Genomic DNA, 16,864 nt, shown 5'->3' on the forward strand with positions numbered 1-16,864 from the left:
AATATGTGCGACTCCTGATCATAAAACTTTCGTTAGTATTCTCATATCTCTTTAGCATACTTATAAAGCCTAAGATTGAGAGCAATCACTTGATTAATGGAACCTAAGATCCAAGTCATGAAGCTCGAATCTTTACTTTGCCAATAAGCTAATTTAGACATTCAAAAAGTGCAGTGTGATCACTCCTCTCAATGTGTCCCCATAACATTTTTTCGATAACAAATAATTAAAAATAAATTTAGAGGTAAAATAATTTTGTTCTACAAGTTAACATCAAAATTATCCAAACTATTAGTTGAGATAGTCAACATAGTTGGTATGACGTGATAAATCCTCACCAACGAGGTGAAGCGAGAACATGATATCTGAACTAAACAGGCCAAGCATAATTGTTAGACAAAGAGGTGGATTAAGAAATGGAGCAAACGAAGCAGCACACAAGCAAATAGATCCGTGCTTTCTAACAAATAATAGGCAGACAAATCATGGTTTGGCGGAGAGCTGAGTGATCCAGCCAAGTGAGCCAAGCAAAATTGCAGGCGAAGAAACTGCAATAGCTCCTAAGCTGAGTGAGACAACGAGCAAAGAACCTCACAAAAGAAAGAGATTAGCAAAAATAGCTATCATATTAAAGAGGAGCTCAAATAGGTTTCTCCTGAAGGAAGTTCTATTCTTTATATAGAGAAGAATAGATATCATACAGCATAATGACACAATGAATGAGTAATTAACTAGATTAGATTAGTACACACATAAACATATATATATATATCCCTCAGCCACCCTCATGTGTCTAACCACTCGATCCCGTGTTGCAAGGCAGATGCAATTAGGCGGGCTCAAACCTGTAACCCGAGAGGACTTAAAACTGACTTCTCAGATGTCAGCCAAAGAATCACGGCGAGCAGCACACACAATAATATATAAGTCAAGCATAAGGATAAACAGGCATTCAGAAAAACATTTTTTTCACTATCAGAGCATAAGAAACAAGCAATAAGTCAAGCATATCTGCAAGTTCTCGGTACAACTTTGAAGAAGACGGTATACTACAAAAGCTTCAAGCACCATCAAGCCATTGAAAAAATTAAAAGAAGCTATGTTGAATCGTATAAATTAGTATTACATCTTAAATCACACAAAATAACCACAAAAGAATAAAAAAGATAACGACCTAAGCAGCTTAGAATCACAATCTCATCGCTTGTGATCTTCAAAAGGGCCTCCAGAAAATCTCGAAAGCAAAGATGAAAAATCAGAAGGAAAATAACAGCATGTAGATTATAATCCGGTCATTTGATACAAACTTGAATAACAAGCATCCATGTAAATGTTCAAACACAATTGACCTGGATCTATCCAACAAATAGTTAAATTTTCCACGAGCCTACAAAATCCCAGGGTATCGAAAAGGTGACAATTTAAACTAATAGAAGTTCTGAAATATATGTATTTGCCTACCCAGATCATAGATCTAATTCTATAAACTTTATTCAATAGCATAAACAATCATCTCAATGCTCACGAGGAAAAAAATTCTTGAACAAATAATGAGCATTACGACCAAAAAAGGAATCTTTTACAAATATTTCAAACAAAAACGAAATCAAAGCAACATAGACTTAAGGGAAAAAAAAAAAGATACCTGAAAAAATCATACATACATACCACAATCAAGCTTCTGTCCACCATTACAAATCAGCCCCAACCTTCGGAAATATTGCAGAAAAATTAGGCAACTTGTCAACATGCTTTAGGGCATGTTCTGCAATTTGCCTTGTCCGGTAGTCCCCATGTCGAAAAGCTTCAACCAGAGCTGTCCCCACATTCTGATCTGCTGAAATCTCATAAGCTATATCCTCCGTCCTTAGAATCCTCTCCACAGCCCACACAGCTCGCTGCCTGAGAAGATCGGTCCTATTTTCTAGTAGGACCACAAGTATTGGTTTAATTCCCTCAGCTTCGCAAAGAACAAGTACACCTTGCTCGATATCCACCCCATCCTCCAACAGAGTACATAGTGCTGCTAGCGAAGCCTCCACCACCTTCTCATTATTGTGGTCCAGACAAGCGACCAATTTCTCAACCCCATTCCCTTCCAGTAAACAGAAACTCTCCTTTATAGAACAGCGCCCATGGTGAACCTGGCACAAGCCAGTCACAACTGGCTCTTTACTGAAACAAGAGAATACAGAAGCACAGAGCCCTGGATCTAGAGACTCGGGTACTTTTGTCAAATGTTTCGACTGCTTTGAAAGATTCTCCAATGCCATAGCAGAAACCATCTGCACTATATCCATCCCATTAGGTTGAAGAAGATCTATGAAAAGAGCTGCAAGATTTTCTTCCTGGGCAAGGCCTATAATTCCAGTTTCATTCTCCATTAGAAATGTAAGCCTGGAGAGGACCCTAACTAGCCCTTCAAAATAAGGAGTGACAAACCTTCCTCCTCGAATGCCTCCTTCTCTAATCTTCATAACTTTAGAATAGATAATTGGAAAAGCCTCTTCAGCAAGAAGCCGCCCTGTCAGTCCTGAATATCTCTCAGCAAGTTCAGCTAAGAGCCCGGTTGCAGCTGCCTGTTCTTCTGTAATCCCATTGTTTTCTGATATAACTCTAATCAGGCAACCAAGCTGACCGGCAGTGCCCAGCAGAGCATCTGAAAGTTCCTGAACCATGTAAGGAGAGAGATTATGCAACAACTTTATTGAAGCCATGCGAATATCCCTCTGAGGAGCTTCAATAAACTGAATGAGACTGATGGTAGCACCAGAGCTTTTGATGGCAGAAACAATTTTTAAGACAGTTCTGGAAGAGCTTGTGAGCCCAACAAGAACCTGCAGGAGCTGGCATTGAATGGCAGGACCGGTGTTGCTGATAAGATGAAGAAGATTGTGGACAATATCCTCGGAGACTAGAGTTTGTTGGCCTTGATCAAGTGGAGTGGATTCAAAACAAGCACCTGATGCAACAATGTTTGCGAGTACGGTAGCAGATACCTCTTTTAACCTCATTGGAAGTTGATTAATTCCAACGGTAAAGAGGTCCTTTACTAGAGGAGGTAGGATACCAGCCTGGATAAGTATCTTAGCACTTGCCTCATGTGACGAGATCTGATTTAGTGCCTTGAGCGCAGCCTCTCTGGCTTGCTTACTCCCACAATTCATGATGTCAACAAGAGCAGAACCAGCAGTTTCGGCGACAAAGACTTTGACATCATTGCTTAAAACAAGTTCGCCCAAGAATTCTACCATGGATAGCTGCGTCTCAGGCGAACCTACAACCCAGACCAAAATTTTATTAAAAAGAAAAAGAGTATATTGAATTTTATTGTGAATTGTAAATAGTTTTGATCCTATTTGTAAATAGGAAATATATAAAAAATTTAAGAATTTATTTGTAAAGAAAGTTGTAAGGCTCTATATAAGCCCAAGTCTTTAATGATTGAATATGATTTTTAGAGCAATTATTTCTATTTGGTATCAGAACCAAACCATAGCCAAGTTTCGGGGATCCTTCTGCGTCGTGCTTCCATCATTGCTCAAGCAGGGAGGACAGACGACGAGAAAGACGGGATCTTCACGGTCCTTATGCGCTGCGATCCTGTCATTGCTTCCCTCGCTAGCTGCATCCTGCAGCTTTGTGGGTTGTTGCTAACCGGTGCATGCAGGGAGGTGAGAGCAGCTTTGAAAGAAGGGAGTTCCGGATGCCTTTGCGCTGTGTGATCCCGTGCAGAAATCCCATTGGTGCTCTTACTGAGCGCAGGAGCAGAAGAAGGGAGTTCTAGAGGTCTTTGCGCATGCCGTGCAGCGATCCTATTGTTGCACTTCCCGAGCGCAGAAGAGCTCTAACAAACCCTATGGTTGCTTTCCAGTAAGCCCTAATTGTGACAACTGGGAGCTTCGAAGGACTTCGTACACAATGAATCCTTTGTTTGTTACAAAGCAGAGGAGAAGTACAGGCTCCTGCATGCGTAGGAGCAGGAAGGTTCAAGCAGCTTAACATGACAGAATTGGCAAGGGCTTCGCATCGCGCATACAAAATAAAGAATAGTTAAATTGAGTTTAATCATAATGATGAGATAGATCAAGATTGGTTTAGGAAGAGAAAGGAAGTCATGTGTGATCTAGACTTGGTTACTTGTGATTAAGAATATCAGGAGAGGGAGATAATGTAAGAGGTAAGAGATTGGAGCTTCTCGGGAATATAGATACGGCAGTTCTGAAGTTATTGGTCGAGCTCATACAAGAAGCTAGCCTCTTGAAGGGAGCCACTAACTCAGCACGTGCTCTGACTCTAGTGAAGCTGAATCTCCCTCCTGTGTATCTGAAGCTTGATAGACCGGTCATATATCTAAGTTGGTCACGTCGTATCGAGGATGCTCTAGTAGGAAAAAAACTGGAGGGATAACTGACGAGAGTCAAGGCTGAACCAGGAGGCGATAGTGTCGAGGGAGATGAGTGGAGAACTGCACATGCTTTACTTTACACTTGGCTTCTCAACTCGATGGTTCCATTAATTTTCTCATTAGTGAATGGCATTCAAAAGGTAAAGGACATCTAGGCAAAGCTGAAAAGGACATATGTTGGGACTAAGAACTACATGAACGTGACATAGATGTAGGCTGTCAAAACGGCTCGTTGCTTGCAAACAGCTCTTCAACTCATTAAGTAGCTTGTATTCAAATAGTTCGTCAAGCAAACGAGTCGAACACGAATAATTTTTTTGCACTCGATATATAAATGAGCCGACACAAACAAAATTTTGTCCGTTCGTGTTCGATTCGTTTGGCTGGAAATAATATTATATATATATATATATATAATATTATATTTAAATATTAAATTGACTACAAGGCTACACGAATTTATAATCAAATAAAATTATTAATTATGAAAATAGAATAAATATATATTAAATTCTATTTAAATGAATATTTTAATATTAATGATAAGATTTAAATCTCGTCCTTACCTATAACATTTTAGGCTGTGTGACTTAGGTTATCAAAATGACTCGTTGTTCGAGAACAGTTCGTGTTCAACTCATTAAGCAGACAAGCCAAAAACATATTTTTTTAGCTCGACATATAAACGAGTCAAACACGAGCAATGGTACTTTTTAATGAGCTGAATGCGAACCGAGCTTGGGCTCTATCAAGCTCTGCTTATTTACACCCCTACATAGAGGTAGTAGTACAGAGTGATAGATCGATTCAGAAGTACTTAGAGCTAGAAAAGTTGTCGTAAAATCTTGATTACTTCTCACCTATGTCGAGCTATGGTGACTAGGGGTGTAAGAAGGGGGAAACCTTTGCACATACGAGAATTATGCAGTTTTTGACTTATTTGAACTTGACCTTTGACCCGAGGAGATCGATCCTCCTACCTCAGGCAACGATTCCTTCACCGGATGAGGACATTGCCGCTATGATACAGGAGAAGAGTCGAATGAGACTATATTTTGAGCCAAGTGGACTTCCAGATACACGATCAGCTTTGGCTACCTCAAGCTCAAGTATGACAGGTGCTCAGGAGGAGACCCGCAGGTGCTACAATTATAGAGAAGTGGGACACCTGAGCAAGGCTTATCTAAAGCCACCCATAGAGAGAGAGTATGGTGGAAGTGGATAGTCTAGAGGTTGTAATCATAATCGTGGGGGTTAAAGAAGTGGAAGAGGGGGCTACCGACAAATCTGATGGTAGTAGAGAACGACAGAGAGATTGGGGTGGTCTTTATAGATGAGGATCATGATTTCTTGAAGATGTTGAAGAGAAAGCAGAGAGCGACAGATGATGTGACGAATGATGCATACACCTTATCATCATACAAGAGGAACACTATTACTTATGCTCACTCAACCAAAGATACTCATCATACACATGCTCTTGTCTCTATATCCACCATAAGATCACCAGAATGATAGTAGATTTTGGTCCATCTTGACATGTGATAGGTGTCGCAAGTGAGTTCTTTTCATAAACTCAACTAGCAGTTTCAAAGAGCATTCAGACCCCTGATGGTATAACACGGCCTGTGGCCGACAAAGGTACAGTGAGGTACCAATTCTATGATTATGTACAATATTTTGCATGCTCAATTCCTCTCTAGAATCTTTTATCCATTAGTATCATAATACTACAACTAAAATATATTGTTTCAATTGATATTTTTAATGTGATCTTTCAAAAAAAAAGGGGAGTAGCCAGAGACTTGAGACTAGCGTGCGTCATAGTGGACTCCAGTACTTGGATAAAGAGGGGATGAACTCAAGCTTAACATCCATGGTAGAGAGTGCTGGACTAGGAGGATCTGAGAGAAGTGTGGAGGATGTGTTGTTGATACATCACAAGCGTATAAGACACTCTTCATTTGGTCTATTGAGTCATTTGTATTTATCTTTGTATGAAAAGGCAAAAAAACAAAAATTTGTGTGTGATTCTCATGTGTTTGGTAAGCATATCAGGAGCTCTTAAGTTAGTTCAAGTAATAGGAATTCTTGTACTTTTGATTTGGCGCATTTAGATGTATGGGACCTTCTACAACTTCGATGAATGGTCACAAATATTTTGTGGCTTTCATTGATTTTTTTTCTCGTCTTACTTAGTTAAATTTGATGAGAAACAAAACTAATTGCATGTTTTTAGAACTTTCATAGGGCAATTCAAACTCAATAGAACATAGTAGAGAAAGTATTGTGGTCTGATAATAGTAAAGGACATACCAACAACACATTTGAGGAGTACATGTCAGCTCAAGGAATGCGGCATCAAACCACATGTCCATACACACCGACACAAAATGAAGTAGCAGAGAAGAAGAATCGATGCATTCTAGAGGTAGCCAAAAAAATGATGATCTTGATGAATGTCCTAAAGCACTTATGGGGCAAGTTGTTTTGACAGTCATTTAATTGATCAACAAAATGCCCTCAAGAGTGTTGGAGTGACAATCTCCACGTGAGTTGTTGAAAGAAGATAATGGTGGGATCCTCCCATTGAAGGCATTTAGTTGTGTATGTTTTGTGAAAGATAATCAACCATCAATAGGGAAGTTGGATCCCGAAGCTGTGAAATGTTTTCTGTGGGTTATTTTGCTACTCATAAGAAGTATGTTTGTTAAGTTCAATAGAGAAGCGAATATTTGTGAGTATGTACGTAATTTTTAGAGCACTCAAACCATACTACACCTTAAAGGTGACATCGCCTTTGATGACTTGTCAAATAATGGAGTTATAAGACGAGAGGGGAATAGTAGTGATGATTAGGGGTGTAAACGAGCCGAGCTTGATTAAGCCCATGCTCTGTTTGTGTTCGGCTTTAATAAAAAATACCAAAGTTCGTGTTTGACTCGTTTATATATCAAGCTCAAAATAAATTTTTATGTTCAGCTCGTTTGCTTAGCAAGTCGAACACGAATTGTTCGCGAACAACGAACCATTTTGATAACCTAAGTCACACAGCCAAAGATTTTAGAGGTAAGGGCGAGATTTAAATATAATTATTTATATTAAAATATTAATTTAGATAGAAATTCAAATATAATTATTTTATTTTCATAATTAATAAATTTAATTGATTATAAATCTCTATAACTTTATAGTTAATTAAATTATTTAAAAATAATATTCATCAATTATATATGTATGTATATATATATAATTATAATTATTTCGAGCCAAAACGAGTCAAACATGAATGAACAAAACTTTGTTTGTGTTCGACTCGTTTATATATCAAGTGCACAAAATTCATTCGTGTTTGGCTCGTTTGTTTAGCAAAAGAATCGAACACGAGCTGCTTATCGAGCCGAAGATAAATCTTTTGCGAGCAACGAGCCGATTTCACAGCCCTAGTGATGGTGAGAAATTGGTAGATGTGGGAACGATTCCTTATCCCATAATGTGAGGAGGATCAACTGAGAAAGAGCCAAAAAATGAGAAAAATGAGTCTGAATGTGGTAGGATTCAAGTTCAAGGGAAGCTGAGGGAGTACACAAGGAGGCAAAAATGAGAAAACAATGGTTGTCGTATCACTCGTGCCAACAAGTCTCATGTCATAGTCCATCCTGACTCTTGAGACACCTACACCATCCACCTCGTAATTCGATTATAGAGATGATATGATTCCTCTCCTTTCTCCTCCCACTCCCATGACTTTAAGGAGAACCTCTCGCAGCAAAGCGGGCCATCCTCCTGGCCTCCTGATCGTTTTGGTTTCTCAAATAACATTGTCCAGTTTGTCTAATACTCTAACATGTCATCTTTACACGAACATCTTTGGACAATCTGTCTATTCTCAAGTATTGACAGATAGCTAAGAATAATCCAAAGTGAAAGGCTGTCATGCTGGAGGAACTTGGTGCTCTCAATAAGAACAGAACATGGGAGCTCGCGTTGCTACTAGAAAAAAAAAACAGTCAAATGCAAATGGGTCTTCATAGTAAAACAGACCTAAGAAGGAAAGATTGATCGCTACAAAGAATGGTTGGTGACGAAAAAGTATAGTCAGACGTATGACATCGACTATAATGAGACATTTGCACTAATGACAAAGATGATCACAATCATAATACTCATCTCTCGAGCTGTGAATAGTGGATGGAGGTTACATCAACTGGAAGAATGTGTTTCTTCATAAGGATCTGCTAGATCAGGTGTACATGGAGCTGCCCAAGGCTTTGACACAAACTAAATAGCAGGCAAGTTATGAAGATTAAGGAAGTCATTGTACGGTTGGAAACAGTCTCCTTAAGCTTGGTTTGTCAGGTTCAGGAGAGCAATGATAGGCATGGGCTATCAGCAAATCAATGTCGACCACACAGTGTTCTTTCGACGACATGGAGGTCACATTACTATCCTTGCAATGTATGTGGATGATATGATTGTCACTGTTATGATAAGGGAGAGATTGCTCAGTTGAAGTCAAGTTTGAGCAAAGAGTTTGAGGTGAAGGATCTAAGACAGCTTAGAAACTTCATGAGGATTGAGGTGGCTCATGGACCAAAGGGGATTATCTATCTCAGAAGAAGTATGTGCTAGGCTTGCTCGCAGAGGCGGATATGTTGGAATGCAAGCCTGCAATTTTACCAATTGATCAGAAGAGAAAGTTGAGAGCATCGGCAGGAGAGCTAGTTGATCTTGAGAGGTACCAGAGATCGGTAGGTTGTCTCATCTATCTAAGTCACACTCGTCCCGACATGTTATTTGTAGAAAGTTGAGAGCATCGGCAGGAGAGCTAGTTGATCTTGAGAGGTACCAGAGGTTGATAGGTCTTCTCATCTATCTAAATCACACTCGTCCTGACATGTTATTTGTAATAAGTGCGGTGAGTCGCTACATGCATGATTAGAGCAAGAGTCACGTGGATGCAGTGTAACAAATTCTAAGGTACCTGAAGAGTGCACGAGGGAATAGGTTGATCTTCAGGAAAAAAATGAGCATTTAGGCATTGAGGGCTGCTATGACTATGATCGGGTTAGCTATGCTGATGACAGGAGGTCCACATCATGATACTACATGTTCGGGGGGGCAATTTGGTCCCTTGGAAGAGCAAGAAGTAGTCGATAGTTGTGAGGTCAACGACAGAGGCAGAGTACAGGGTCATGGACTTAGAAGTTGTTGGGAAGTTATGGTTGAGAGCTCTATTGGTAAGTGCTCAAGGTGAACCAAGGAGTTCAAATGAAGTTGTAGTGTGACAGAACCAAGCATGTGGAGATTGATAGATTCTTCATCAAGGAAAAGCTGAAAAGTTGACTAAAAGAGAGTTAGGTAGCTACTAGAGAGCAAATAGTTGACTGCCTCACCAAGGGACTTAGCTAATTAGATCTAAGTTGTGTGACAAGATGGCCTTAGTGGATATCTTTTGCCCATCTTGAGGGAAAGTGTTGAGAATTCTACACAGTTTAGGGCTCTCTTTATAAATAGGAATTATAGAAGAATTCTAGGGCTTTATTTGTAAGGAAAATTGTAAGGCTCTATATAATCCCAAGTCCTTAATGAATAGATGTGATTTTTAGTGCAATTATGATGCCTTCGACAAACAAACAAAAAAATTTTAAATAATTTAACAGAAAAAAAAAAGATAAAATCATCAGGAAAAAAGAAGAAAAGAAAAGTTACTGTTTCAGGTAAAACTGTTATATGTAGAACTGAAGTATAAATCAGAAAACTTGGTAGAATGACATACAAGCAAGTAGGAACAACCTTTAAGTAGAAGTGTAAGAAGAGGTCTTAGTCTTCCATTTTCAGCCATTTGCCTAACATTCTTCTCATTTTTCTCCAAATTTTCCAATGTCTTTTCAGCTTTCTCAACAATTAAGACATTTTCTGATTCACTACTTGATAGCCCGACCAATATAAGTATAGCCCCATTGACTCCACTAATACTTTCACAAAGAGATTCAGATTTTGAAAGCTCATACAACAAAGACAATGCTTCTTCTCTCTCCTGGGAGTGATCATGTAACAGAAACTTCACAATTGTTCGAACAGTATCCTCAGCAGCCATAACTTGCTGGAGTTTAATAAAAATTAGTTTTTATATCAGAGTGAAACTACTCAAATATCCACAAAAAATTACTAGCGAACCTTTAGACCACCTTATTGTCATCATTATCTTCAACAGCTATATAGAGAGTGTGCAGAGCCTTGCAACGCACTTTTCTGCTGCTACTCTTTAACATATTAGAAATCAATGGTATTAACTCGGCCTTTCGAACGGCATGCTTGTTTGTCCAACTTTTATTGCAAATATTCACAACATAATCCATCGCTTGTAAAGTATTGCTTTCTGAGGCACCAGGACCCAGAGATCTACAAGCATTATCAAGCTGAGAAGCTTCATTTCTTTTTGTCCATTCCTCAATGGTATGCCTCAGGGCAATGCTGGGATTGAGATCAGTGTTACTCAGCTCTTTTAAGGTCAGTGGGCAAACAGGTCTCTGCCCACTGCACCTGCACTCCTTAAACCACTTTTCAATTGCCTCTCTCTCAAAAGTTTGCCCATTTTCAATGGAGACAGGATCCCGCATTACTTGTTTTGTCAATGGGCAGACAAATGATTCATAAAGAGGCTCAATGTGAAGCTTTTCGTGATAGCTCTCATCAGAGTGTCTACTGGAATCATAGCTTCTTCTATTGGAATCATAGCTTCCATCCCACTTTTCTGCCATTACCTAGAAGTGTGAAATGTAGATGTGCCTGCAACAAAATACAAGTTATCGTTTGTTTCAGGACGTATTATTGCACAAAAGATGTAAGTCATGAGAAAAACACTATCGTTTAAATTGAAGATTGAAATTGTGACAATAATAATGGCAGATGAGAAAATATTGGAGCACTAAGTGAGAGTTATAGAGAATCTTATCTTGGGTACAGCCGGCAGCATGCATGACTAAAGCAACATGTTTGGATCGAATTTTAGGAAGCAGATTGCCCAAAGATGAAGAATAGAGAGCAATTCGAATCAATTTCATGAAATAAATGCCATAAAACCAACATTTCCCGTATATTCTTTGAGTTTTAGCACCAAAAATTGATATTTCAAATGATTAAATTCATTGCATGGATGAAATAAAAGACAAACAAGCAGCTGAGGAGAGCCATCATCAGACCTTCATAAAACAAAAGCAAATAAAAATATCATAAATCATAAGCCAAATATTACATTTTGAGTTATTTTGATCTAGTTAAGCTTAACTTGAGATCAAATCCAAAGAGAAATTTTCTAAGACTTTAACTAGTGAATGGCTTGCTGGTTCCAATCAAATCTCAACTCAAAACCAATCTAATTTCTTCATTGACCATCGATATTTAAGCTAAATTAGAAAGCCTAACTATAGATATTGTGAATCCCTTTGCAACAGAATAAAGAATTAAATTTAAAAAAATTATCAAGCATAGACATATGAACTCTTTTGTCAATTTTTTCCAACAAAAAGCCAACCTTCATCCAATGATACAAATCATGTTTGTAACTCTAGTGCATCTAGCCTTTGGTTTTCTTAGGGATGTGGTGGATATACTCATTTTTTAGGCAACTTCCGCTGTCCTTTCATCATACTTGAACCTGACGGCCACACTCTAGCTTCTAGCAGAAAGTATTTCTTGGCAAAAAAAATTAATGAAGGTCATCTCTCCCTTTAGCGAGGAACAAATACAACATATGAATTACATTTTTCAACTGAGTTGAAGTCGTCACGGAAACAAAAAAGAATTCAAAGCTAAATATGTCTCATTATAGTTTTTGTTGTTTTATTCTAAGAAAAAAAAATTGATTAAATTAGGAGTTTGATAATTGTAGCGAGTTTTTTTTTTTCATATAATAAGATTCAATTTATTCATCTTATTTTGGGGCTCTGCCAAGTTAGAAATAAAGGCCTATATTTTGGACTCTTGTAGAAGATCAAGAAAAAAAATTGGATCGTACAAATTACTGAAAGAATCAAACAAACGAAAAAGGCAGAGATGTTTCCCTGTGCCAAGTTTTATGGAGCACGTCACGTAGTTTGGCAGATAGGGTAAGCTGGTTAGCATGCATTACAAGATTCGCATTAATAAGAATTTCTTAAAAGAAGATGGACCATTATGACAAATGCACACTTTCATGACAATTTTTTTTTAATCGTAATCTTGGCCCATTACTCCAATAAAATTCAAATTAAAATGAAGCAATCTAAGTTTAATTCAAAGAAATGGGAGCCGGAGAATGTGGAGAAAGAATAAAAAAAGGATTTAGGATAGCAAACGTCAATGCATGACTCGAAATTTGGGAGTAGAGAACAAGTAACCTCCTCCAGCAGGAAATCCTCTTTGCAGATCCTTGTAAAGATCAAACAGCGTGGCTAATGGGTATGACAATTGAAGTGAAGAAGAAAAAATTAGATGCTTCTACAACAGAAAGCAATGCAGTTGAAAGATCCTGTCAACAACCTTATTAAATAATAATACACCAGAAGTTGAACAATTTAAACAATTTTAGAATCTCCAAATCACCATGATTTTCCATGAAACAACATTGCCTTAGTATTTATATGTTTTTTCCCTTCAGTTTCAGGTTTCTTCTAAAGGGATTTGAAATTAATAGTAATATTTTTCTCTACCAAATCTATCATGCTTCTAACTAATAAGAAGAAATGACATTGCAAAGATAATAAAATTATGAACAAATATCTTGCCACAACATATGAATGCGTAACATTCATATAAAGCTTAAAAATGGTATAATATTACAATAGTTAAATGTTTTTCCATATCCTTTATTAGCAAAATAAGATAAGAAATATTGAATTGACCTGAAAACATCACATCAATGGAAAAAGGATGATGAAAGTATTTCTTCCAAATGGGCTCAAAGAAAGTAACCAACTGGCATGATACTCCTCAAATCAAGGGTAAAACAGCATGTTCAAGATACATTGTCAATCAGCAGGATGTTTTCACAGCTTTCCTGCTCATTAGAAAAAGTTTTTTTCTCAAAAAAAAGGGGGAAAAAATAAACAGAAAATAATAATAGCCGCTCAATTCAGGAGATCGAGTATCTGTAATGAAAAAAGTAAAAGAGGAAATTAAATGATATCACCTCAATGTTGGTGATAAGAAAACTATTCACCAAACTCTGAGTGATTTCATCAGAATAAGATAGAGGACAGTAGTAAGCACCCAAATATCCCGCAAACCTAACAAACCAGTTGTAGCCAATTGACCACAATAGTTTCAATTTAATGAAAGGCAGGCCTCTGCAAGATATCGACTCTAGCGATTTTCATCATGTGCATTAAATATAAGTTTCACGCGCCAGAACATAGTTAACAGTCGGCCAATCTGGATAAGTTATCAAGTGAATTTTTCATTCACCAGAATGGTTTGTTTCAATTCAAAACTACATTCCTAAAACAATCCGATGAACCGAGATTATCTCAAAAAGATAAAACTAAAAATCAAACAAAATTATATGGCTAAGCAAATTCCAGCAACCACAACCCATCTCTCCCACATGTACACATCTTCTCCTAACAATTACATCAAAACAGGGGCACGGGTAAAACACTGCAAAGATAAATCCACTAAAATTATAAAGTGTGTGGTTGCTTCTCCTCGTGATGAATGCCCTAATCACCCAAAATGACACAATTCATATCGGTATCCATCTCGTAATTCTAGAGCTGACCTGCCCTAATAGTACCGTGTAAAATTTCTTCAACAAAAGCCAACAGTAAAGTAGAACAAATGATGGGAACGAATCATGAGCCAACAAAATCAAGAAGAACAAATGGACGATTCTTAGCTCACCGCTTACAAGCTCCCTCGATGGCCCTTTCAATGCCCTGGCAACGACAGCTTCAATCCCAACATGGTACCGGAGCAGTAAGGAACACCGAGGAAGGGATTTAACAAGACGAAGCTATTGAAATTATTTAGCCGCTTGGGTCAGAGGCGCGGTCGACGAAGCAAACCATCCAGCAGCCCGGCTGAAGAGAAAAGTATATGCGTACAAAAGCATAAGAAGTTTTATGTGGATGATTCGATCTACCGTTAAAACTCCCGAACGCAGATTTGGACCGCCGGCCGGCCGACATCGCTGCTTGGATTCCCGGTTGACTGGTAGGAAAAGATCGAGATTCCATGCGGGCAATCGTCCGCATTAGGGTAACCCGGTAAGAAACCGATTTCCGAGTAAAAAGTCCGGCTATACGAGAAGTCATAAAAAAAAAAAAATCATAATGGTTTGCTAAAATTGTCGTTATAAATAGGCTCTAATTATTCACCAAATTTCCGGTCTTAAAAAATTATAAATAAGTTCTCATTATTCACTTAAAAGGAGGGATAAGAAGATAAATGAGTGACTTGCTAAAACTTTACTCTAGAAGTCTCGAAAGTTATCCAAGTCTGCGAAGTTATCTTTGATCACTAGAGTTCATTGTTGATTATCATATTTTGTTTTTAATAACAAAAGATAATCATTAATGACCACCAGAAATTGATACAACCAATTATAGGCGGTATAGTTTATGCATTTAGCTAACAATTGTTATTGTAGCCATCAATTACAATTCTTATAAAACAATTATGGTTGTTGTAGCCAAACTATTATTATAAAATTATGATTGTTAGTTTTTATGTTCTCATCTTTTCTAATTTAAGAAAATAGTGAATATTTAAACTTTCAATTTACTGGTGAATTTTTTTTTTATTGGGATAGACCTTGTGATTTTTTTTTCCTTTTTAGGTATTTCCCACATAAAAACTCTAATTGTCTCCTACACTTTTATCTATGCATGTAATAAAAAACTTCTCTGAGTTAAGGCATAAGATTTCTCCTTCGTTGGGAATTTCTTAGCACGCAACAAAAATAATAATATATCATTTTATTTAGAATAATTTCTACTTTTTTTTTTCTTTATCACTTATATCTCTAACTTTTCTTTGCACATTCGACTAGCTTATCTTTCAATTTATACATTTATTTTCATGTACACATTCAATTGTTCATACTTAATTATATTAACTTCATGAATATATGATTCCATAGATGTACAAGGTTGTATACCTCCACTTGAGATAAAAAGTACAATTAGCCAACCATATATGCTTTCCTTTTTTCCCCTCTTTACACGTAATTTTTGAAATATAAACAAACGTATAACATCAACTCTCACATGTAAGAATATTATATAATGTGTTATAGCATTTTATTATGTTAGTATGTATCACAAACAGTAGAATTTAAAGGGGTAAATTGTTATCGATGTGAGTTGGAATGCTTGCAATGGTAGAGTAATAATTTAGCATCTTAATGTTGAATGAAGTCTCAACACACACTTGGATAATTATAGTGACAGGTGGAGACACCATAAGTTCTTAAGTGGAAAATCCTTGAAAGGGGAAAAAACCATTGAGTCGAGCCCAATTAGAGCAACCAATTAGAGCAATCCATTATATAATTGCGAGTACATATGCTCACTCTTCTCCTAAGTTAGGAAAGATGTAATTATAGACTTGATGTGCAATGCATTTTAGCAATAATAGCCATAATGGATAGCATATGCCAGAGTTGGGAGTCTCATGAGTTGTGATGGCATTCCTATGTCAGAGAGGCCATAGTTAGAAGTTGCATGAGCTGAGATTATGTTTGTAAGCCACAGAGGCAAAAGTTGGAAGCTGCATGAGATGAGATAATGTCCAAAGGCCGGAGGAGCCAAAGTTGAGAGCCGCTTAAGCTGTGATAACGTTTGTAGATCGCAAAGACCAAAGTTTGGAGATGCATGAGTCGAGACAAAGTTTGTAGGCTATAGAGACCAAAGTTAGGAGTAGGATATAGAGTCTAGAATTGGGAGCTGCATGAGTTATAATTATATTTGTATGTCGCAAAGGTAGGAGTTGGGAGTTGCATAAGATTGGCCCACATAGACCGTACTTGGTTATGTAGGTTGTAGTGATGAGCTGCAAAGAGAGAGCTTCAACAGTCCTGAGAAAGTGATATATCTTGAGTATAGTAGTTAAAAGTAATAATTGTAGGGTGCACCGTTAAATCATCTTTGAAATATGTCATTGCACTATATGCGGGGCACATTGTTGCATTATATTCGAGATGCATTGCACTATCTTCAGAGTATTGTTACAGCATCGTTGAGGTATGTTGTTACACTGTCATCAGGGTGCAATGCTCCATAGAATGTTTCATTACTCCGTAAGGCTGGTTTTTACTTAGCACAATGCATAGTTACTTTGCAACGTACATTGCGACTCTGTAAAGGTCTTCATTGCGACGAGCAGGAGGTGGTCAACTATGTTCGGTTGATGCAAGCGCGGTCTAGAGAGGTCCTCTCGATTGGATTACATTTTATAAACATTTGAATAATTTAA

The 16,864-nt window shown here is 37.6% G+C and overlaps 1 protein-coding gene across 2 annotated transcripts; it reads right to left on the reverse strand.

The window, feature by feature from the left end:
* Nucleotides 1-1,557: 1,557 nt before the first annotated feature.
* LOC110019157 (U-box domain-containing protein 44-like) lies at nt 1,558-14,672 on the reverse strand. 2 transcript variants are annotated; one of them, XM_020716739.1, is made up of 5 exons: nt 14,291-14,672; nt 13,294-13,448; nt 10,600-11,200; nt 10,205-10,514; nt 1,558-3,277 (listed from the first exon to the last, which is right to left on the reverse strand). In XM_020716739.1, the coding sequence occupies exons 3-5, from the start codon at nt 11,170-11,172 to the stop codon at nt 1,692-1,694; spliced, it is 2,469 nt and encodes an 822-aa protein (XP_020572398.1). In that variant the 5' UTR covers nt 11,173-11,200; nt 13,294-13,448; nt 14,291-14,672; the 3' UTR covers nt 1,558-1,691. The 2 variants fall into 2 exon arrangements, with proteins under 2 accessions (XP_020572398.1, XP_020572397.1); XM_020716738.1 differs by lacking the exon at nt 13,294-13,448.
* Between the last annotated feature and the right edge of the window lie 2,192 nt (nt 14,673-16,864).

The sequence above is a fragment of the Phalaenopsis equestris genome, unplaced genomic scaffold (genome assembly GCF_001263595.1).
Source record: "Phalaenopsis equestris unplaced genomic scaffold, ASM126359v1 Scaffold000053, whole genome shotgun sequence".
Classification (NCBI taxonomy): Eukaryota; Viridiplantae; Streptophyta; class Magnoliopsida; order Asparagales; family Orchidaceae; genus Phalaenopsis; species Phalaenopsis equestris.

Coding starts and splice junctions, on each gene's coding strand:
- LOC110019157 (XM_020716738.1), bottom strand. CDS start 11,172: ATGGCAGAAAAGTGGGATGGAAGCTATGATTCCAATAGAAGAAGCTAT. Junction 10,515..10,599: donor AAGATAATGATGACAATAAG/GTGGTCTAAAGG, acceptor ATTAAACTCCAG/CAAGTTATGGCTGCTGAGGA. Junction 3,278..10,204: donor TCTTACACTTCTACTTAAAG/GTTGTTCCTACT, acceptor TCTGGGTTGTAG/GTTCGCCTGAGACGCAGCTA.